Below are 23,303 nucleotides of genomic sequence, written 5' to 3'. Positions count from 1 at the left end.
ATGAAACACCCTAAAGCCATGGTTGCAGTGGTGCTGGCTCCAGTCAGGTCAGGAGCAGCTGCAGGAAAGGCTGGAGAAAGGAAAAAGCTTTTGATGTTTGTTTTTGTCCTTTGCTGGAGCAACACTTCTGATCTGTGGAGGTGAGGGAAATACAAGCATGAAGAAAGCAGCCAAAGTTTATAGTTACTAGTCTCACCTGATATGGGCTGCAGAGAGGCATATATATTATCTTTCAGTAGATCAGAAAATGATGCTTAACTGTTACCCAAAAAATTATGGCAGCGGGACACTCCACAGGGAAAAAATGTTGAGCCTTCAGAACTTTCTGGGACTGGCAAATGTAAAAATCTTGAGCAAGACTCTATGATGAGTGGATTGCAGAGCAGAGATCCAGGGGCTCTGGCTCCAGTATGGAGTCTTCATAAATGAGTTAATCTAATCCTAGGCACACTGTGAGCTCTCCCCTGAACTTCTCTGCCTACCCAACTCCTCAGAGCTAAATGAATCACAGAAGACATTTTATATGGCTGCTGCAAGGATTAAAACATTGACACCTACATAACAGTGTAACAGAACATGAATGCAAATTACTACAAGTCAGAGGGACAATGGTCACACAGTACGAGCCACAGCTACTTTCACTACAGACAAGGCAACCAGCAGCCAGTGCTGACTCTGGAATTTAGCAATGCAAAACAAACCCTGTTGGTTTTGAACCACTTCATTCCTTTTCCTCCCAATTACTACCTCTGCCCAGCGCAGATCATCCCACCTGTAGGGCACAGGAGCACCTGGGTGACTGACTTCGTCAGACATTGTTGTGATCTGATGCTCCGCTTGGCCCCTTTAGTATTTGGCCACAGCTAGACCCATCTCAAATTGTCTCTGACCTGCCCAGATGGACCTATTTGGCTGCCATCTCCTTCCCCATCAACATCTTTGCAGTGCCTACTGAGAGGCTGCAATGATTAATGACTTAATGGCATTCTATGGCTTGGAAAGTTAGATGTGCCGTATGAGAGTTCAACAATTTTCATTAACTAGCTCATGACATACATGCCAGCTGTGACTTGTCAGTTCAACGGTTTAGATACAGAGAGGAAGAGATTTGTTTTAATTAGCTCTTCATCTAAATACATATATATATATATATGCATATATATGTATTGCAAGGTGGCTCCTGGGAAAGGAAACTGTAGAAATTCACAGAAAGATTTCTGGAGATTTAAAGTATATCTGAGCAATAGCCTCAGAAAGTTCAAACAGCACTTTCTTTTTCCAGCAGCTCTATTTGAATGAGCTGTGAACAATACTTTTATTGAGATGTTTCTTTCCACAAAAAGCTGTCTCTGAAAAAGTGAAATTTTCTCCTAAAAATATCATTTTGCCAAAATGTTTCTACTTTCTGCTGAAAAAACTGAACAGAAACCTTCTTAATTTGTTGAAGAGGATTGACACGTTTCATTTCTGGCTAGTTCAACATTAATCTGAGCCTGCACTGGAGCTACTGTGGTATCATAAGAGCAAAGTAACTCAGGTCTGTCTTGCCTGATGCTTCACTGTGTTCCATGGATTTTGTCTGGATCACATTTTTTATAGCACACACCAGCATGGGAGATACTGTCTGGCAAGGATTTTAGACACCCAAACCACAACTCACATGAGGTTTTTTTAATGCAGCATTTCCAAAACAAAACACACATATGGATGCTTTTTTGGGATGGCTGTTCCTCAGTAATCAGGTTTTCAGCAGTCTCATGCAGAATGGAAATCCCCAAATTTCAAAAGCTGGTTGTTGCTTAGACCAGCTTAAAAGGAGACACCCGTGATATTCAATCTTCTAACCTGTTCTCCCTGCCAGGAATGGACTGTCTCTCACAAGACATATTCCAATAATCTCTCAGTCAATACTGAAATGTTGCAAGATGTGAAACCTACATTTCTCTTGGGGTATTACTCCACATATTTCCTCATTAGGAACCATTAGATAACGAGAATACATTTTCTTTCTCTTAATTTCATCTTGTTCTTCTAATCAAGCCTCCATGTACCACTTTAAACAATTCCCTCCCTTCTTGCAGTGCTTATTTCACGTGGGACTCAGTGGATGAAGCACTGGGGCAGAGCTGCAGGGAGAGCAGGCTGGTGCTTTACAGGCACTCCTTGCTGTCAGTGACAGCCATCAAGGAAGTAGCTGTCTGTCCCACAGCTCCTCTGCTACAGATGCTTTAGAAAGCTGGTGATGGCTTTCAAATCTTTTTTCATTTGCTGCAGGAAAGAAACATGTTGCCTATTAGCATAGGTGTTGGCCAGATTGGTTTTTTGGGGCATGTGCTTTTCCAGCAGTGTGTGGATGCGCTCCTAAACTCAAAGCTCCACAGAGATGCCTCTTTGCCCTAATCATGCTGACTACAGCATGTTTATCTTTCCCTGATATGCTATCTTCATCAATTTTACCAGCCCCCTGATGACTGCACACATTGCTGTCCCCATGCATCATGCTGAGACCTGCTCCTGAACCAGGGCAGGAGGAGAAATTTGTCATCAACTCTTCCATTCGCCTGACAATAACATGGCCTAATATTTCATGAAAATGAAGTGCCCAGAGCACTCCTGATAGTTTACAGTTGTGATAAAGGATGGTCAGATGGATACTGTCAGCCATTAAACAGTTTGCAATCACAGAGCTCTGGGAAGAAAGCAAGGGGAATTTGGGCCCTTCTTGGTGTCAAATGTGACACTGGTGTAAAGGATGTTGCTAGGAGCAATTCCTTGTTGAATCAAGGAGTCCTTTTTTTTCTGCAAGTTTCTACCTACATGCAAGAATCCCCTGTAATCTATGTTTGCTCTGAAACACCAATACTGCTTGCTTTGCAGCACAGAAAACTCCAATGCCATTATTTAAAGTTATCATGCTTCAAGTATTCCCTCCCTCCTCTATCTGTATCCAACCACAGCAGCTGCATGCTGAGTCTTAAGCACCCACTGAATGCTTCAGTCAGTCACTGCATCAAAACATGCCAACAGCATCGTTCCCAGAGGCAAGAAGACCCAGCAGCTTTGCTGCCTCGGGCCCCAACACGTCTCGCACCAAAAGGTTACCTGCGTGGTTGGGGATACTGGGGGCAAGCCCTCGACTTCGGTCTTGACTTTGGTGCGCTTGTTAATTACAGGATTGACGGTGCTGCTCACGGCTGACTCGCTGCTCTGCTTGCTCTAGGAAGGAAAACCAGGCAAGATGTGGTACAGGGTTTGGGATGAGAGACTCAATGCAGCCCACAGCATTGTTCAAAGTGAACTAAAAAATCAGTCAAAGTTGAACGTCAAGAGCGGATGCGGACAATGGCATGCTGGCCTGCTGCCATGGGCTTCATGTGAAAACTAGCCTGTGTGGGTCTGTGCAAGCCAGAAAGAGGGGAAAATAAAGGGCACCATCAGCTTCTGCAAGCTCATCAGCAAGCCTGGCTCTTTCGGAACGATGCAGTCCCTGTCAGATCCATGAAAATGTTATGTAAGACCCACCCAAGACAAGATTTTATTTCTCAATGTGATGAAACGACTTGTTGAGAAAATGAATTCCCAAGAAGAGTGGGGGCCTCTGGTTACATGTGAGTGCTCCTTCATGCTGGGTGCATGAAAGGCAGTGTATATTTTGCTAAGCTCTTAAAAAAATGAAAACAACTTCATGAGAAAAAAAATCCCATTGTATGTTCATAAAATTGGAACGTTAACATTTTAAATACACTACTCTTGCTAATTGCTCAAGATTGGTCATGCAAGTTATTAAACAGAGGCATAACTCCTACCAGCCACATTATTTTGGTAGCCAGTTTGTGAGAAGAAAACAAAACCAATCAATCAAATAGCCTTCAATAACAAACAGAGTTTGCAGTTCAGCAGCCATGAGAAATCCTAAAACAATAAACCAGTCTAAAAAGTTCAGAATAGTGCAACTAAAACAACAATTTGAAATGGGTGTGAAATGAGGTGAAGTAAGTCTCTGGGGAGAAAAGCAATTGCAATTTAAACTTCAAAGGAATGAAAAGGAGAAGAAAAAATGTTAAAAATTGTGCTACGCATATTCACTGCATATGTGCATAGGGAGGATATGTGCACACAGAGGTGTGTGAGTGCATAGGTATCGGTATGGACCAGGTGAGGTGTATGACCTCATATACATTGCAGCATTCCTAATACTCAAAATATGGCCTTTCATTCTGCAAAACTTAAAATCATCAGCAGAGACATGAGAGAGAAATTGACAAGTGAAAAAAGGGAACAATATGTAAAATGGTGAGAGGTCCCACAGGATGCACTTACCTGCTTGTGAGGGAAGGAGTCATGTGCTTTAAAACTATCTGCATGATCCACATCAGTAGGAAAAAGGGACAGGTGAAAGACCAACAAAGCTTGATTCACAGTATTCATCTGCTTATGTGGCAAAACACTTCAGCATGTGCCAAATCCCACTGACTTCAGCAGCATGTGACAGGTGCTCAAGGAGATTTGCTGCCTGAGATGGCCCTCTGTGTCATGTTCAGTGCTTTGCCAGATCAAGGCCATGGCTCCTGCACTGGTATGTGAGTATGTGGGTGTTCAAAGTGGGAGGTGGGTGCAGAATCTGACTGTGACAAGTCCAGAAATGCTTTGTCAGGAGGAATAAAGAGTGCTGTAAGGTGAGAGCCACCCCTACCTGACTGGAGTCGGAGATGCAGTTGCTGTTGCTGCTGCTCTGTGCCGGAGGTGCATTGACGGAGATGACGGCCATGTGCTGCCGAGGGGGAAAGGTGGGAGAAGGCTGGATGAGGGGAGGAGTGTGCCCGAAAGCCGAGCTCAGACCTCGCTGCTGGGTCAGGATCTGCTGGTACGTCACGGGGTTGATGGGGTGCGGGAAGCTGAATGCAGGGCTGCAGTGGTGGGAGGAGAAGAAACAATGAGGGATTATTTCAAACAGCATTTAGCACTTTGGCTAGTGACTGACTGAGTTTGGCCAGGACTTCGTAGAGGATGCAGCATCCCAGGTAGGTGCTTCAATGCAACAATAAGCTTGCTATTGTGCTTTGCTGCAAAAGCAAGCTTTGTCTCGTGTGAACCTCAGCAAACTTTCTGACCCATGTATCAGACTGACCATAATTCCTCTGCTTCTTATGTTTAAAAACAGCAAAGCCCTTGGCAGGGAGCTCAGAACACATCTGGCTTCGCAGCCACACATCCCCCAGCTTTTCCCAACTCTATTCTGCAGGCTTGCAAGCTCAGGGTTAAGCTGCCTGGACTGTGAGACCACAGCATCACCTGGCTGGCTCACCTGGCAGAGATCACGGCCAGGGTGAATCACAAGCCGTTTAGCATAGTCCAAAACATGTAGTTTACACTCAGGTGAGGAACATGCTGGCTCAGGGGATTGCAGAAGTATGTCACCCTTTATATGTAGGTCACTGGTTCAGCCCCAATCTAGGTCAGCAGTGATCAGAAACCCCACCAACTCCCTGGGGCTAGCTAGAGGCAATGGGCTGGAGCCAAGGTGCAGCAGGCAGAGGCATTTAAAATGAAGCTCTGCTTCTGGAAACAAGGTTTTCCTACCCCAGTGATGTATCTGTGGTGGATGCCCTGTCCTTGGAGACATTCCCTGATCAAACTGTAGGTGTTCCTGTTCATTGCAGGGAATTGGACCAGACAACCTTTAAAGGTCCCTCCAACTCAAACGATTCTATGATTCTACGATTCTGTTGATAGAGATGGAGGAACACAGGAGGTGCAGTGAGTATCCTCTGCTCCCTTTACTCCAGGTGAGGGATGAACAAACTGTAGACTCTCAGCCCCAAATCAATTATTTGGCACCTTTTAAACACAGCTGTCCTGAGTCCTTACCACTCATGGTACTTTTTCTCATGTCACTAAAACTGTCCATGGTGTAAGCGCTCAGGGAACAGAGTCATAATTAGCAACAGACTTTGCAACAGACTTCATTTCCAGTTTTGTTTTTAGAGAAAATATGCATTGCTGGTGATCACACAATTAGTATTTCTATTCCAAACTACTTAATGACAACTTGACCAGAAGAATAATGGGTAAAAATCACTGCAGTGTTATAGAGCTCTAGAAGTCAAAAGCGTGCTGCAGTAAATGAGGTGTGATGGCAGGTTGCTGCACAGCACTGTTGTGTTATAACAAAGTCCAAAAATGACTATCACTGTTTTTTTAAGCTAGCAGTATGTTACACTCTACAATTTCTAAATGACAGTCAGATAAAGTAACTGATAAAATTAATGTAATGGTTACTAATGGCAGTGCTCCCCTACAAGTTTAAAAGCACAGGATCTTTATAAACCCTTGCTTTGCAACAACAATGTTAATTAGAACTAACATATTTAACAGTTAAGTAATAAAAAGAATAACAACATTGTGAAACTTGGGTTAAGCAATCACGGCAGGAACTGACAACAGTAAGCTGCCTAGCGTAAGTGCTTTTTAATTAAGATTTGAGCAAAACTTTACTCAAGGGCTTAGATTTTTTTTCAGATATGTTTTTAGAATCAGGCTCTTAAATCCACCCAGGCAATATTTGTTTAAGAATGTGGGCCAGTAATTTTGAGAATACTTTGGGGGCAGTTTCTTCAAACAGAGGGTTTTGCAGAATCAAAGAATGGTTTGGGTTGGAAGGGATCTTAACGTCTGCCGAATGCCAACCCTCTGCCGCGGGCTGGGTTGCCCCACACCAGCTCAGGCTGCCCAGGGCCCATCCCATCTGGCCTTGAGCACCTCCAGAGATGGGGTAGACTCCTCCAGTACCTCACTGCCTTCTGAGCAAAGAATTTCTTCCTGACATCTAACCTAAATCTCCCCTCTAGTTTAAAGCCATTCCTTCCACTCTATCACTATTACACTGTGAAAAAGTCAGTCCCCCTCCTGCTTATAAGCTCTCTTCAAGTACTGGAAGGGCACAATGAATCTCCCTTGTTAGAGGACACCCCTCGTTCTTTTGAGGGGGGTTACACAGTTAGACAGCCCCCAAAGCATTACCTTATTGTCCCGGCAGATAAATGGCCGTAGGAGCCACTTGCCGCTGAGCTGCTTCTGGAGTTGTTAATATATGCCACAAGGGAGTTTGGGGAGGTCCTGATCATTGTCTGCAGATCAATGCTGGCATCAGACAGTGGGGAGATAGACAGGGCTCGTTTTCGGCTTAATCTCGGAGTCACCCGTGGGCTTGAAAACCGGGACACTGCAGGAAAGAGAGAGGAGAGGCGAATGAAGCACAGACTTTGTCAGCCAAAACCAGCAGGCTGCTCCGTCCTGCAGCCAAGTGAGGGGAAGCAGATGCCTGGTGGCTGAGGATGGGTTTCAGGAGGTGTGGGGGGACCTCCCAGTGCACTCTCGCCATCACTTGGAGATGCAAATGGCCAGCTCAGCTCACTGCTGGTGTGATCATCAGTGTGCTGGGGACAGAGGGGTTCTTAGGAAGGGCGATGAGCAGGAGCTGAGACGTGCTGGCTCGGGACTGCTGTGGGATGTACAAGAAGCAGAGCAGGCAGCAGCTGAGGCTTCCCCTCTGCTCAGTGCTGGGTGACCCGGGGCAGGCAGCACGGCATACTGCATCCTCCTCAGAGGATAAACAGAAGCCTGTCAGTCATCGTTTTTCATTGGCACTAAATAAACTTGAAATTAAAAGGGAAAAGGCCCCATAGGATTTCTATGAGCACAGCCACCCCATAGACTCAGTGAAGAGCAGAGGCCAGCGGAACCACGTCAGAACCCAGGCAGCCCTTGGACATGGTGCATGCAACGGTGCGCAGAGGGAGCAGGAATGAAAGTGAGCACAATGCTGACCACCCAATTAAAGCAGGGTGAGAGACTCCGGGAGCCTCAAAAGTAAATTAGGAGTTTTAAGAAAACCAATTTGGCAGCTCAGGCACAAAAGTTCAAACTCTCCTCCTCCAAGGGGATCTGCCAGGGCCTGGACCCTATTAGCAATTGTCAATCATTTAGGCATGAAGTCACTTCCAACCCTGCCAGTCCCGTTTGTGGATCTGCAACAGTGAGTTACTACTGTACTAATTTGGCCTCCCCCAACGTTTCGGTATTGCTAACTAGAACAACTGACTTCATCCTGAGGAAGCTCTGCCCAAGACTAAACAACCTGCAAGTCACATGGTGGTGTAGATGGGAGCCGGGGCTGGGCAACATCACAGCAGCTCCCGATAACCAGGTATGGCCAATGCCTGGCCAAGCCTCAGCCCTGCCTGGATGGGCTTGTCCCTCCAAAGCAAGGAGAGCAGCTTCCAAGGGTTGCTGCTATTTAAAAATGATTTTTAAGGGTGAAATACTCTACAGGGTCCAGTGGTAATCCCCATAATCCACCCAAGTGAGCACAGTGCTGCATTACTACCTGTTTTTTCCAGCTGTAGTCTCCTGGGAAGCTGCCGTTCAGGCTTGCTATGGCTACATCCCATTAAAGACTGTGAAGGAAGCAGTAACTTGCCCAGACAGGCAATGCAAGCTATTTTTCTTTAGACAGTTGGAGGGACAGATTTCAGTTGCATCTCACCAAATAGAAAGCTGGCACTTTGCAGGAGCACAAATTTTCTGCCCTGCAGACAAGTGCTGGTATGAAGGGGGCGAATGGGATGTACAAGGGTAGTAAAATACAACCTGGCAGAAAGAATAATGTGTTCCTTGATTTGTATTGGCTCACAAAAGTTTTTGTCAACATTTTCCTGAGCACAGTGGATGGGCTTCAATCTCCTGAAACCTGGATTGCTGTGCCCAGATACTGTTACGTTCATAGGGTTTGCTCCCCTGCTACTCATGATGTCCCTCTCTGCACAAGGTAAGTGATCTGCATAAGGTTACTCTGGAAATACAAGGTTAAGCTGAACCAAGTACTCTTGTGACTTCTGTCCTACACCTGGGAAGCTTCAAGAGCTGTTGGCTGCGATTCCTTCACAGCAGCTCCGCAGCCTCATGGGGTGGGGAAGAATCTTGGAAACTCAATTCAAGGGCCAGGTAGCAAACACAAAGAGCACACGGTAATCTATAACATCACCTCCTGACTTCAAGGTTGTCCCATGATCTGGTGGGACCAGACTCAAACTTTCTGAATGCTTGCGGCCAGCCCTGCCCTGCCCCATTCTCACACAGTGAGTGGTGCTTCCCTCAGGAGCTGGAAAAGCAGACGCCACTGTGCCGACGTGCTATGGAATCAAAACCAAAATGAGTAAACAAAGTTCCTTTGTAAAGACTGGGATTGGAGAATGCCCAAATTTCACACTTTATCCATGAAATGTGGGCTCTGACAGGGCCCCAAAACAACAACCACGAGGGTTGCTTGGGTCCAAGCTGTAAAGGTGAAAGCAGTACTCTGTCCACAACATAATAATGCATTTACTATCACTGATGAGAACTCATTAAGTTATTTTCCTGGCAATAAGGCATCCTCATTCATTACACACCCTGGACAACCTGGGTGCTGTCCCAGCCCTACCCATCTACATCGCCTTGAGCGGGTTGCTGCTTCTTTCTGCATCCCTATTTCCCAGTGCCATACATTTAGATGAACTCCTTAAGATAGGGTTTGTGTTTTATTTCCTATGTGTTGCATCTACCAAATGCAATGGGGCTCCATCTCGGCTGAGTTGTCAATGTTTCTGTCCTACAAATAATATGCATCTTTCCAGATATAGTTATTGCTTTCTGCATTTGCATTCCCACAGTCTTCTCCTTCTCTAACAGAAGGAAGCAGGCCAGATTTGACAGTCATATTTATCTCTGTTACTCCCACACCTCAAGGGAGATCTGTTTATTAATGTGCCACTTCCCTTGATAAATTACTAAATAGAAAGAAAAGCCTTGTACTCATTTCTCACTTCTCTTTCCAATGATTTATGTCCACAGTGCTGGTTCAGCCATTGGTCACCGTTAATTTGCAAAGGGAAGAAGTCCTGACGTCCAACAGAAGCCCTGCTTTCACTGGTGCAACCAGCGTGGGCACCCTTCTGTGTACAGGTAAGCCCTTCTTTCCCTGTGTAAAGCTCTGCTGAAAGCTGTCAGGTTGGCAAGCTGGTCTGGGACTTCTCCTGCCCCAAACCAGTAATATCCATTGCATTAGTGTCTGTCTGCTCTGATTTAGCTCCTGCAAGTACTGTTGGGCTATACAGAATATTTGAGAGTAGATCCAGTAGGTTGGGTTCATGCTTTACACAAAAGCCTCTGAGATCTTGCAAGTTTTCAGAGAAGGCTGTGACCTAAAATCGTGCTACAGATTAACAATTCATCTCCTCTCAATAGCAGCACCCAGGAAGGGAAGCATCTTGAAATGTAAAAGGAACTGAACCACAGAAGGAAGCACTCAAGACTGTGTTAAGAAGGGGGAATCTTTTCACAATTATTACTCAAAAGCAGATTAACAGCACTAGGATCGTTCTTAATAAAATTGGCCTAATCCCCTGATCTGACAACATGAAACATGAACATCAAGTGGAAACAGGCAGCAACAAAGACAAATGTTAGGGGAGCTGCACACATAGACAAAGTGCTCAGAGTGAGCTGACTGACAGTCACTTGAATACATGAGCAAAATCTTGTATTGCATGAGACCCAGTAATGTTTCAAAGGAAAAACTGCACAAAACTTTTCCAGCAATGAATGCCCTGAGAAGGAGATGAAGAGGGATCCATTTTTCAGACAGAGAGATGGGGACAGAGTGCCTCGGAGTGTTAAGCACCAGGGTAGTCAGAGTACCCTTCCCTACTCTCGAAGCAAACAAACATAAATATGAATTTGGCTGCTGTTGTTCTGAAAGAAGGTTTGTTCAGAAGCTTTGTTTCAGAAGTTGAAACAAAAATAAGGAATGATGTAAAAGTTCATTAATCTGCCTGAATTTCTACTTTTAAAACAAACTTCTCTGTGCCTCTCTATCTCAGAGACCTTTTAACCTTTAGTCGCTTTCCCCTGAATGCCAATTTTTTTCACCAAGGCTCAGAAAGAAGTTATGGGCCACAGCCCACACTTGGTACTATGTCTGTGAATTATCACATCCACAAATTAGTCAGAAACTGATTTTCTTCCCAAATTCTGATTTATCCACAGGGGGCCAGTGACAAGCCATAGGGCACACCTCACATTTCACATAAGGGGCAGCCTGTGGTGGAAACATTCACCATGGCTGTGGGCCATCCAAAGGACACTACAGCAGCACGTGGTCTTGATCAGAGAAGGACACTGAGGAAATTTCCTTCCAAGTGACTGAGCCCACAAAGCACATGGGCTGCAAATACTCACCAATTCCTTGCTAAAACCTTGGCCACCGCTTCCCTGCACCTAGCCCAAAGAACTCAGAAATACCCTCTCCTCCCATCATGAGAGTAAATCCACGGATGGTCCTTTCATCAACAGGCAGCAGCAAGAAGCGACTAAAGCTCCGTGCACAGCCAGTTCCTTATTCCCCTCTCCCCTTGGGCAGCAGCAGCACACGTCTCACTCAGACTGCAGCAGATGCTGGACATTTGTTCTGGCACCAGATGCTGTCCTGGGACCCTCCTTTCTGCCCTCCCCAGGGCCTGATCAGCTTCACAGTTCAAGGAATACTAATGCTTCCCTCAAATCCTCGCTGAAAGACAAGGCTGCATTCTTCTACTCCCAGTCCACAAGGTAACTGTTTAGACGACCCAACTTGCATATGTAAATTGAATTCTTTAGAAACCAGAGTGCAGCAGAACTCCAGACAGAGTGCTTATGGGATGCTCTGGGACTTTTTCTCTCTTCTGCACATATTTTTCTAGGGAGGAAAACAGGATTGCTGGCTAGAACTGGGTGGGAAACCGTTTCACATTCTATGAACCTTTTCTGAGACTTCAGCAAGTTTCCATTCTGTGCCGGGACAAAGAAAACAACAAAAAAAGATCTCTCAGAGTGGTTAAGGAAGCAACCGCAGGGCGGGCCGTCTGCCCGAGTAGTCAGCAACTGGCTGGGTTGGGATGGCATCTGTGATGCAGAAGGCTCAGCCTGCACATCCCGTGTGCTGGGCCTTCAGCCCACACAAGGCACTTTTCCCAGGTCACTGTGAGTCTCCAAACCTCCGAATCGAGCAGTCACATTGTGTGAATCTGTTAGAGGGGAGTCCTGAACCTACCTCTCACACTGCTAACTGTGAGAGCCTGCCAGTGACTGCCTGGTTACACTGCCAGCCCAGCTCCTTACCCTGATGACTATTAAATCATTTGCTTGTAGTAGAAAGGTTTCAACAACAGTGACTGACGGAAAGACAGTGGAGGCTGAATCACTGTTTGACTTGGGGGAATGAAGTCCTGCTCAAATGTCTGCCCACATCCCAGGTGACTGTTCCAGCTGCCAGTCCTGTGCTCAACAAAGCCTTTTCCCAATTAAACTGATTTTATCAAGTCAAGACATTTGTGACTGCCATGCACTAGCCAGCAAGAATCAGAGCAGGAGTCCATCCCCGCCTTCAAAAAGGGATGAAATGCCATTACAGCTTGCTAGGTTGCACAGAGATGCCTGTGCAGCTCCTGTGACTTGAATGACTGGCTGTACAGTGCCATCTGGACATAAGGTGGATTCAGGACACTTTTTTACCATTCCCATAATCAGTAAGGACAACTCAAACAAGCTTCCAACACTGTAACTAACAGAAGCGATAGCTTTAAAGATAAACTCTTTTTCTCTCTCTGGCCATGAGAATCCTTACTCCAAAGACCTAGATCTTGTTCCTGGAGCAACTAGTGCATTGCTTACTGATCACCTTGTCTCCTTTCTCTGCAGGGTTTCCAATGGTGAAACAGCTTTGCTTTGTACAATATTTACAGATCTTCTGATGTACAGAGCTATAAGAGCACAAGCATCAAGTCAGGCCAGAGGAAATGGCATTTCCTTCAGGATGATGAACCTGCATTGTTACATTGCAGGTAACAATGAGAGCTCTCCATTCAGACTTTCCTGCCCCAGGGGTGCCTTCTCCACCCCATTACCTGGAATAATCCACCTCATCGCACCCATGTTTAGAAAAAAGATCTGCTCTGGTGAGCAGATGCTGACAGTTAGTTTCAAAAGTGTCCCACCAGGAATGCTGTGACACTGGAGGGGAGTTAACATTTGATTTGAAAATACAGGCTTTTGGACAACTTGATTTAAGACTGGATTCAAGCTCTGCTCTTGGACTTAGAGTCCCTGCTTGGACGGACAGAATGCAACTGAAGCAGCCTGGTGAATAACACTTAGATTTGGTTTACTTTAGTGCTTCAACTACTGATGCAGTGGCACAGTAAAGACCTGGTAAGAGATGCAACTCTGGGGCATCCTTGCTCAGTCCATGTCAACAGACAGTTGGTCAGTTGCAACAGGCTGCAGCTGACACTGATGCCCAATTACTTTTCTGATCTTTTTGCACACCTGATGCAGTGAAAACATCATCAGGTGTGAGAAGAGAGATTTTCCAAGAAGTGTGATAAGAGTAATATGAAGGGCTCAGGTATGTAAAAGGATCATGCTCACTATCGCAGATTTCCACATACTATAGATGTCTGGAGGTGATGTAACAATGAACAGGCCTTTTCTTTTAATTATTAATTAAAATACACTTATCTGCTCTTTTGCTGTTCCAGGTGCCAGAGTTGTCACAGATGTGCTGCATGAGGTTCACCAGGAACTACCTGCATTTCAGCAACTAGCAAAATAATTATTGTAAAGTTCTTACATTCTAGGACTCTGAGAAGAAAAGAGATCTCTCAATGAAAGATGCTGCAAGACAGTGACTCACTGGGGTTTTATGCATGCTACCCATATTCTCATCTCAGAAAAACACCATAAGAGGATGCCTTATTAAATTATCTGTTCAACTATTTTTTTTAGTTCCTACTGATTTGAATTTTTGAAATAGCTTTCTAAACAGAGAGGGATATTCCAGCTCTTCGGACAGAACTTCATAGCAATTCATTTAACTCCCTTAGTAGTGCACAATTCTCTCTTCATGCTGGCACTGAGCCTCCATCATTAGACAGAACAGTTCACTGGGGATAACACATTAAGCCCACCAACAAAATGCCAACCCATGTAAGGCACCCTGATGTGTCAGGATGCAGATGATCTTAGAGGTCTTTTCCAACCTTAATGACTTTATGATTTTAAGTTCCTCTGACTTCCAACATGCTTTTATATGCCTCAATGGGCCACAGGTGATTCCAGTACCTGCAACAGCACCACGCATAGGGGCAGTGAGGGACAATAAACCAAAGCAGGAGTCTCTCTGGCTGATGGGTGAAGCTGAATGTGTAGAATGTGGTACTGGGTTGCTGCTCCTACTCACATTCTTAAAAAGTAGCCTTCCTATATCTCATGTTGCATCCTTATGATGTATGAAAGATTTAATCTTGTTCAGAGCACTTGAAGGTTCAGAAAAACCTTACCAGTAACTGATTAACAAAGCTTTACTGAGAGATCAAAATAATGCCTGGCAAGCTCTGGCTTTCTGAAGAGTCATGGTTCTGAGCATGGCTGCATGAAATCAAGACCTCTGCTATGTGATTTACTCTACAGCCATTTTCAGAAGCCAGGAAGGGAGTCTTCTGCTCAGAGGAGCAGCTCAGATGACTTCGGATAAAGATGGATTTTCAGCAAACTCAGAGGATGGGCATTTTGATGTACTGAGCCTGCGCTAGCATGAAAACAATTGTGTTTGCTTCTCTTACTGGCTGTTTATCTGGTACTTCAGCGAGGCACTGCTGGTCAGAGATGGACTAATAAGGAGGCAAGGAGGAAGGAGTCTTGTTCAAAGGCCCAAAGAGAACTTGGCAGAGACGATTTGCACCCATCTGCTATAACCACAGAGATTAACCCCTCAGATGGAAGACAGCGAGCAGCTTTACTGACAAGCTGCTTCATGGAAGAGAAACTCTGAACATATTTTGGGCGTTAGAAGCAGGATGGCATCAAGGAGCACGTGCTCTCCCATTCAACCCAGGACACGATTTCCCTATCAGTCTAGGAACAGAAAAGGACTATTCAGGTAAAACTTTGGCAGCAGCTGCAGACGAGAAACTGGATTTTTTCAGTTAGAAATATCCATAAAGTCGCTATCACTTAATAGCCAAGAGCAGCTTTTATCATTCTAAACCAGTCACTTTACGAAGCAGCAAGACCACGGTCTTTCATCTTAAAAGCTCAACAACAGAAACTTTGAAGCGGTAATGAAATGATGCAGAACTCCACTCCAAAAATTATAATGGTCCACAGGCAAATCCAAAGGCAGCCCAGCAGACAGAAGCTGGTAGCTGAAAGCTGAGCCTTCTCTTTCCTGCAGCAGAAGTAATCCCCAATCTCCATATCTGTGCAATCCCAGTTCTTACAAGACATAGCATAAAGGGAAAGAAATTTCTAGCAGCTCTAAAAATCTCAGATGAAAAAAGCCTTCAGACAGTCTTCCACATAAACATTACCCATCATGTCAGGGCAGCGGCCAGGCTGGGGGTGACTCAGCACTGCCGTCCATAACATCATTTTACTTCTTCATTTAGCAATAAGCCAGAACTTTCTGGGTTTCTAATGACTTATAGTAGTATAAATACAGCATTCCAGCAATTTTTTTCTCCCACGAAATACGAACACAATCCTCCCCACCGTGGCTCCCTGTTAACATAGTTTTTCTCCTTGGGCGGTTTATTTTACAGCCACCCCGGCAGGCCCAAACTCAGAGGAGGTTGTGCTGAACATGGCAATAAGGGGACATCACCAGTCCATGGCCCAGACACCGGCCAGAACAAACGGTGGGATAGGAAGTGGGAGCTGGAGCACAGCCTGGGGCACACAGTGGTTACCCATGGCCAAGGCAGTGGGAAGACAACATTGCCCTTCTGCTGCATCAGCTACCTCCTGCCTGTGCAGCAGCCCTTCCAAAAGCACTGCAGCATATCTGTTTTAAATTAGGTATATTTTATATACAGATGTATGGAAAAAGATAATGTTTCAAGCCAACAACCAGTGTAACGCCTATGGGTTTCAGCAGGGTAGGGTAATCTCATCCAGCAACCTCCACCTGGAGGACAGTCCCACCTGAACGCCCCAGATTCCTGTGGCATGGTTTGCTACTCACCATCAACAGGGCTGAGGTACTCATGGAGGTGGGCCGTGCTGGCTGCTCCGCCGCTCTGCATCAGGATGTCCCCATAGGGGTTGGGGTGGCCAGCCATCAGTGTCATTTGGTGGTAGTAGTCGGTTGGGTTGGCTCCTGGTGGCGGTGGGGGCAGCCCGAAGAGGCCTCGCTCCTTCAAATGCTCATGAGCCACTGCCGAAGCCGAGAGTGAAGAGGAGAACATGGAGAGAAGGTTCCCAGAGGACGTTAGACCTCGGCGCCGAGGTGGGCGGCCGCATTCCCCCCGCACCCCCACCAGCCCTTGCTGCACAGCCCCGCTCAGCGTGGTTGTGACGTGTGCTTGGGCGTGTTTTTTGTGGACGAAAGAAACTAAGCTGGGGCCTCTGCATTCCTCTATTTCCGCAAATTTATAAACAATCTCTCGTTCCCCCTTTTAATAATCCTCCCATTCGGACGCAGCCGTCGCCCCGGGAAGGGGGGAGAGGGCCTGGCTGTCGGCAGCAGTAACCCTGTCAGCATCCACATCCCTGCTTATTAGGGAGGAAAGACAAATGCAACCCAGTTCCCGATAGCGGTATGAGGAAATTAAAGCCAAGGTCTAATGCATAGAGCTAGGTTTAGTGTTTGGCAGCATAAAACCATTTTGGCTGCCAAAGCCAATTACGCTCACTTTCTTCCAGCTGTAATTTTTCAAACCTGCCTTCCCACCCGCTTGCCCCATTAACTTATTTACTGCAGCCTTAAAAAAATAAAAATGGAAAAGAAAAGGAACCCAAAACACAATGCCTCTTTTTCATAGCAAATAACAAAACCAGCTTTGATGGGGGAGGATGGTGCAGAGCACACGCACTCACAGCTCCGTGCAGCAAGGAACTCAGGCACTCATCATAGTGAGGCCATGGAGAGGAAGCACCCTACATCATGACCTCATTTTGGGAGAGGGAGGAAGGCTTCTCATCTATCTCCCCATTACTGTAGCAATGTTTTTTACCCACAGAAAATGGCTTACTAGTTTCAGACAGTAAAGCAGGACCTTGCTGCACTCTGGTGTGCCTTGTTTGTCCCCGTGGTGGCTCAGCAGCTAATGGATGCTAGGTTTTTTGAAGACCTATCTCAGTCCTTAAAAAGCAAATCTCTTAAAAGGGGTCCTGGAACTGTCCCACAAAAGCTTCGTGTTTTCCCCTTTCCCTTGGCCATTCTTGTCCCCTGGTCCCAGACACAGGAAACCTGGTATCCACACTGGCTGTGGTGTGCTCTGTCTAAAGTGAGTGGGTACCACTATCTCCATACACCCTCGCCTTCTTCTGAGAGCTTCAGCAAAGCAGCTCAGGAGCAAGGAAAAAAGCATAGCCCTCTCCTCTGCCCTGGAGCTCTGAACATCCCAGGAGATGAAGCCAAGGGGAGATATCCCACACAGCACCTAGGTAATTGTGACTCTGTTGGAGAGGAGCAAGGTTCCTGGTAGAGTGAGGCAGCTCATAGGAGAGCAAAGAGCTCTGCAGAAAGGAACATACTTTAAACAAAATATTTATAATATGATCCAGTGGTAATAGCTATTCTCACGCTCTGCTTTCTCAGCGCAATGATGCAAAACAAATGTGTAGTTAAAGTAGAGGAAGAGAAAAAAAAAATGTAGAAGAAAAGGAGATAGCTTTCCCACTTCAGAGAGCAGCTGTGGAGCCTTCACAGCTGTAAATCTCTGAGCTGCACATCAGTGCTGGTGAGCTACAAAATCGCAGCAGTACAAACAGCACGATGTGAGCACCCCGGTCACGGTGGGACGGGCAGGATGTGGTGGGGTAGGTCTCTTACCATCAGCAGGGCTGAGCCCTCTGGCAGCAGAGATGACGGAGAGCGTTGGGCTGCCGTGGACAGAGCGGAGGTAGTGCTCCATGTGGGGCGTCACGTAGGGGTGCGGTGGGCTGAAGGGTGATTCGCCTGGCCCAGCAGGGTGAGGAGACAGACGGATGAGGGAGATGTCGGAGATGACGGGGCTGCCGCTCAGGGGAGGAGGCCTGGGGAGGAAACAAAGACGCAATCACCTATGGGTGTCTGGTTGGACTCACGAGGAAGGAGGTTGAGGAGGGAGTTAAACATTGTATGGTGTGCCTTGTGGGGCTGGGGCTGTCTGAGGCTACAGCAGTCCTGTGTGCATGGAGCCAACCCAGCACCTGTGTGGGGAGAATGAGGATGCAGGGACTTCCAAGGCCTCCAGCCTGCTGCTTGGCCACATGAATGGCAGCTCTGGGCACATAGTCCTCCCACTCGCGTCAATCAGGGCTTGCACAAACCTCGTTGACAGGTCAGCCTTACAGTTCAGAGGGCAAAAGTTCAGGAGAGGTTTTAATGCATGCCTTCTGGGGGCCACCACTGCTAAATGCTGCAGGTCTTCCCCAGGCGAAGTGTTACCTGAGAAAGCAGTCAGTAAACACTGGGGAGTCAGCAGGTAACAAAAAGTCAGAGGCATGTTTTTGGCACTTGAGTGGTTTTCACAGGGTGGGCAAGGATGGTATAGAAAGCACACAGATATCTCCCTGCCACATCCTCCATCTCTTACACAAACCACAGAGGGTGCAAGGAGAGGAGAAAAATATCTTGACCTGAGAAATGGAGAATTTGATCTAGGCACTGAAACAGGCAGGCTAAAAGAAAGAGCTAATTCTGCTTTGCGTTAGACTTTGCTGTACTAGCAGGCTGCTGGGAGTGGAGCTGCTCAGACACGGGGCTGGTGCTGGGGACTGAGAAGTTCAGGTACACCACCTGCACCTCAGGTCCCACCCTCCTTATCAACAGCTCAGGTGCACTGTAATTTATTTATAATGCTTGCATATCAACAAAACCACACAGAAATGTAATATGAGCTTTGCAGACCTATTCAGTAGTTTACGAGCATGTTTGTCTTTGTTTGATCTTCTGTGCGTTTCTCTGTCTTTCTGATAAATTAGTAAACCTTGTGGCTTTTTGAACACTTTCTGCTGATGTGTAGTAAATTAAATGTCTTTTAAAATATTTATAGCTCAAAGTACTCTTCTATAGCACTACACACCGTGGGTTACTGGTGTGAAATAGAAGGCAGTGAAGCAAAGCTCAGTAATGGTCTTGCAGTGATGCGCAGCCAACTTGAGCGTTCCTCACACCAAGACCTGGGTTCCACCAGAGGAATAATATAACCATAGAATCTTTAAGGCTGGAAAGACCAATAATATGACCCAGTCCAACCATCAACCCATATCTGTGACTGCTCCAGACCACATCACCCAGTGCCACATCTCCACAGTTCTTTATACAGCTTTAGGGACGGTGACTCCTCCACCACCCTGGGCAGCCTGTGCCGATACCTCACCACTCTTTCAAGGAATAAATTTTTCCTAATATTTAACCTGAACGTCCCCTGACTCAACTTAAGGCCATTACTCTTGTCCTATCTGTGTTACCTGAGAAAAGAGGCTGACCTCCACCTCGCTACAACCTCCTTTCAGGTAGTTGGATCCCCAGTGGGATCCAGCCTGGTTTCTTTCACAGCACCAGAAGACAAATTTATGATGGCATTGCTATTTCAGATCTCATAACTTCCCCACCTGCGCTGTTACAGCATTTTGTTACCCAATTTACAGGGCGACTGACGCCGGCCTCTGAAAGTGCCGAGGTGAGCTTTTGCTCAGCACCTCTCACCATGACGTCAGGGGAGCCTGGCTGCAGCCTGTGGGCTGCTTTCTGCCAAGGTCGCTAATAACGTCGGCCGAGCACAGAGCCGACCAATTTATTTCTACCGGGGAGGAGGGAGAAGTGAATCAAAGTCTCTGTTCCAGATTTAGTTTCAATTCGTTTCTAATAATCTCCACTGCCTCATCTGGAAAAAATGAAACAGGATTAAAAAAAAAAATGATGTCATTAAGAAAACATCTGACTAATTTTTATTCTGACGAAGTCTTAATATAAGTGAGGGGGGATGTAAATTAAAAGCAGCCCCAATCTTCCCTGGGCCACAGAGGCTGCCTTAATACATAAGCCATGAAAGAAGTTTTCTTACATATACAATAAGTTCCCTCTTTCATCAGTACTCACAGCTTCTCCCAAAAGGGCTGTGAACTTCTTTGATGCAGGCTTGGAACTATGTATTACCAGGTTTACGAGCCTTTCGAGCCTCTGTGGATCAAACTGTGAGGCCCACATCTAAAATGTATATAACAATATGAAGGGTTTGCTGTTCATTTTCTCTGTGCTAAATTGGGCAGAAACTCTGAAGTCCCTCAGAACAGGAAAACTCCACCCTGGCCAAAAAGGTAACACCGGGAAACAGATCAAGAATTCACCCAAAACACATGCAGCTGGAGACCCGGGCTGTATTTCAATAGGAGGCTGGCCCTGCATATACAGACCAGGTTGGAGAGCAAGTTCCTCCTGACGGCTCTGCGTAAAGCTTCTGCTTGCCACATCTCCCCACCTGTGTGTCAGGATAATCACACTCTCATTCAGGCCTGGCTCTGAATGAGATCAGGCAGTGATCACGTCTTGCTGCGATACACGTACAATTTCACCAGAGCATATCCCAAAACAGCGTGTCTTCTAGTAGTGTCCTACAGGAATAGGCCAGAACCATAGCTCCTCTGCACCTAATTCCTTAAGGATTTGTCTTTTCCTCTCTTTCTGGTTGTCTCTCTGGCATTATTTCTTGTCCAACTCCCAGTCCGAGATCATGCCATCCCATTACCACTCTTCCAACGGATTTCTTAACTGGGATTCTGGTTTTCAAACAGGCTAAGGGAATCATGTGTCCAAATGCCATTACATTTAATGGGAGCCGGGGACCTGTTTCCCCCACAGCAAGATGCCCACGTTTGATAATCAGTGCTCAGGACTCACACAGAAAATTGTATCTCTGATGAAGTGCACAAGCCCTGATTAATTTCTCCATCCACCAGAAGAGGATCTCCCTTCCCTGCTCACACTGATATTGGGGAGATATTAAATGACCCCGTCTAAGGGCTGCAGGGTAATGCTGTTGGAAGTGTGCTATGCGTAACGCTTTACAGAGCTTTGCCAGGGCAATGGGTGACACTCCCCAGAGAGCACACAACTTTGCACTATTTACTTGCCACGTACCAGCCATCCCCAAACCTTGAACCATCTCACTGTGGGTCTGAAGCCTCCATAAAGGACACCCAGCAATGAAGAAGTTGCACATTTCTGAAATAACCTCCATCATTTAAATAAAACCCAGAAAAATGGGGACAGTTAACCAACACTGACTTCCCATGACTAGTCTAAATTAATGTTTACGTGCCAAATGTATTCATTCAGCAGAAAACAAAGGGCTGAATAATTTTCCATATGCTTAATGGAATATGGACGGTCATAGGCAATTGTTTTGGTGTGCAATAAAAAAACTGCATAGTGGCTACCCAGGAATGGAAGCTAGGAACAGAACTGCTCTTGTGGGGGTAACACTGCCTGGTAGAGGTTTGCTATGAGAAAGGAAAAAAGAAAAATGCTTTTAAAACCAATGATCACATCCAAACTCTGCATAAAAATCCTTGGTTTTGTTCCTTAGGATAAATCAAACATCCTGGCCTCATTTTCACAAGCCGTTAGTATCCAGAACACCTCTCCAGGTCCACGGGAGATGTAGAAGAACCATAGGGAAACCCAAAAAGGGACCATGCTCATGGCAGACATTCTATGTATGGGATGCCACTGTTTTGCACAGTAGGAAACCTACAGTGCCCCAGTTAAATGGTTCAGTCTAAACAGCCCTTGCTAGCCCCTTGACTTTACCTCTGTTTATTTCTGATTTAAGGTCCGTTACAGCAGGAAGGGCAAAAGGTCATGACTTGAGCGGTACCCTCAGGATGAAACCCTCAAAACAAGGTACCTTTCAGAGGTCAAACGTGGGCCACAATGATATAATTCATGTGGTATTTCATCATTCACAAAGATTGCCCCCCTCCCATTTTTTTCCACTTGGAAAGCAAAGGATGCGCAGATCGTGGTGTGCCAGGAGGAAGTTGTCCTGACCTTATATGCCTGCCTGAGAGCCTGACAATGATGTGAAAGAGAATCTTCCCTGCTTCCCAGCTCTCTCAGCACCACAACAAAGTTCTAGCAGTCCAATAAAGCAACCCAATGCTCTGTGATGGAGCTGGAGGTCTGAAGACGCCAGCTTCATGGCCCACTGGGAAGAAGGAGACCCAAGACAAATCACCACTAACTCCCAGCCCTCCCCTGCTGGGATGTTTCTCTATTTTTCCTGTATTTTCTCAGCTTTAAAATGAGATTAATACATTATTTCTTTATACTCTGAAAAATGGGTATTACAGAAAATCGAGGTTACCTTTACCAATTCAGCAACTAATGCTCTCGCTGTGAAGCTGGATAAAAATTTTTACAGCTTCTCTGCAGAAATGTAAGGGACATGCTTTGGGCAGTTCCCATTTTCTTCTTTCCCCTCAAATATAGCTTTGAGGCATTGAAAACTAGAAAAATAATTTAAAAAAAAAAAAAAAAAAAGATATTTAAACAGTGAGGGCAAATTCTCATTAGAACAGTTTATGAAGGGAAGTGGTAAATGCAGCACTACTGCAACGCTTTATGGCAAAACTAGATGTTTTTCTAAAAGATGCGTTCTAACTGTTTGGAGGTTTAGAGTTTTAATGCTAGGAAAGAGTAATTTATCCCAGTGTAGAAATGAAAGGGGAAGGAGTTCTATGGTTGGTGTCACAGATGTTAGATCAGATAACTGTGGTAGCTGCTGTGGGTCTTCACACAGAAAAAAATCTTTGAATATAAAAAACCCTTATTTATGGATTTGTGGTTAGGGCCCTGCTTTTAGAAGAATTTATTTAGGCATTATGAAAAATCCCACTGCACATCCATTGGCAGTGGTAGCTGTCTAAACGCCTTTAAAAATCATGCCTTGAAGTCTAATCTTGTACCACTGAAGTTGAAGGAAACTCTGCCACTGGCTCTGGCTGGGGGAACAAGAATGGGCCTCCAATTGGTTGATCATTCTGTTTTCCAGCCACATCATGGAAACAGCATAGTAAACTATGATGGGTACAGTTTCTTAGTAAATTTTTCTCCATTCCTTAGAAAAATGCATTCAGGACTTTATGCAACTTCTATACCATGAGGTCAGTTTTATATATTGGTTCCAAGTAAGAAAAATGTGTTTTTTTTTTTTTTTTTTTTTTTTTTTTTTTTTTTTTTT

At 45.6% G+C, this 23,303-nt stretch overlaps 1 protein-coding gene across 2 annotated transcripts in view; it reads right to left on the bottom strand.

Moving 5' to 3' along the window:
* Positions 1-23,303, bottom strand: part of GLI2 (GLI family zinc finger 2) — a 175,282-nt gene that overhangs the window by 17,647 nt on the left and 134,332 nt on the right. The window contains exons 4-8 of one of the 2 annotated variants that reach the window (XM_042827228.1): positions 17,909-18,111; positions 16,097-16,288; positions 7,021-7,222; positions 4,694-4,907; positions 3,103-3,216 (exon numbers count right to left, since the gene is read on the bottom strand). In XM_042827228.1, the coding sequence (XP_042683162.1) occupies positions 3,103-3,216; positions 4,694-4,907; positions 7,021-7,222; positions 16,097-16,288; positions 17,909-18,111 (925 nt within the window). The remainder of the gene's footprint in view (positions 1-3,102; positions 3,217-4,693; positions 4,908-7,020; positions 7,223-16,096; positions 16,289-17,908; positions 18,112-23,303) is intronic. The other variant, XM_042827229.1, reaches the window with a different exon arrangement.

This window comes from Centrocercus urophasianus, unplaced genomic scaffold (assembly GCF_019232065.1).
Source record: "Centrocercus urophasianus isolate 14NV4802_14NV808 unplaced genomic scaffold, USGS_Curo_1.0 seq_28, whole genome shotgun sequence".
Classification (NCBI taxonomy): domain Eukaryota; kingdom Metazoa; phylum Chordata; class Aves; order Galliformes; family Phasianidae; genus Centrocercus; species Centrocercus urophasianus.
This window is presented reverse-complemented; position numbering and strand designations above follow the sequence as displayed.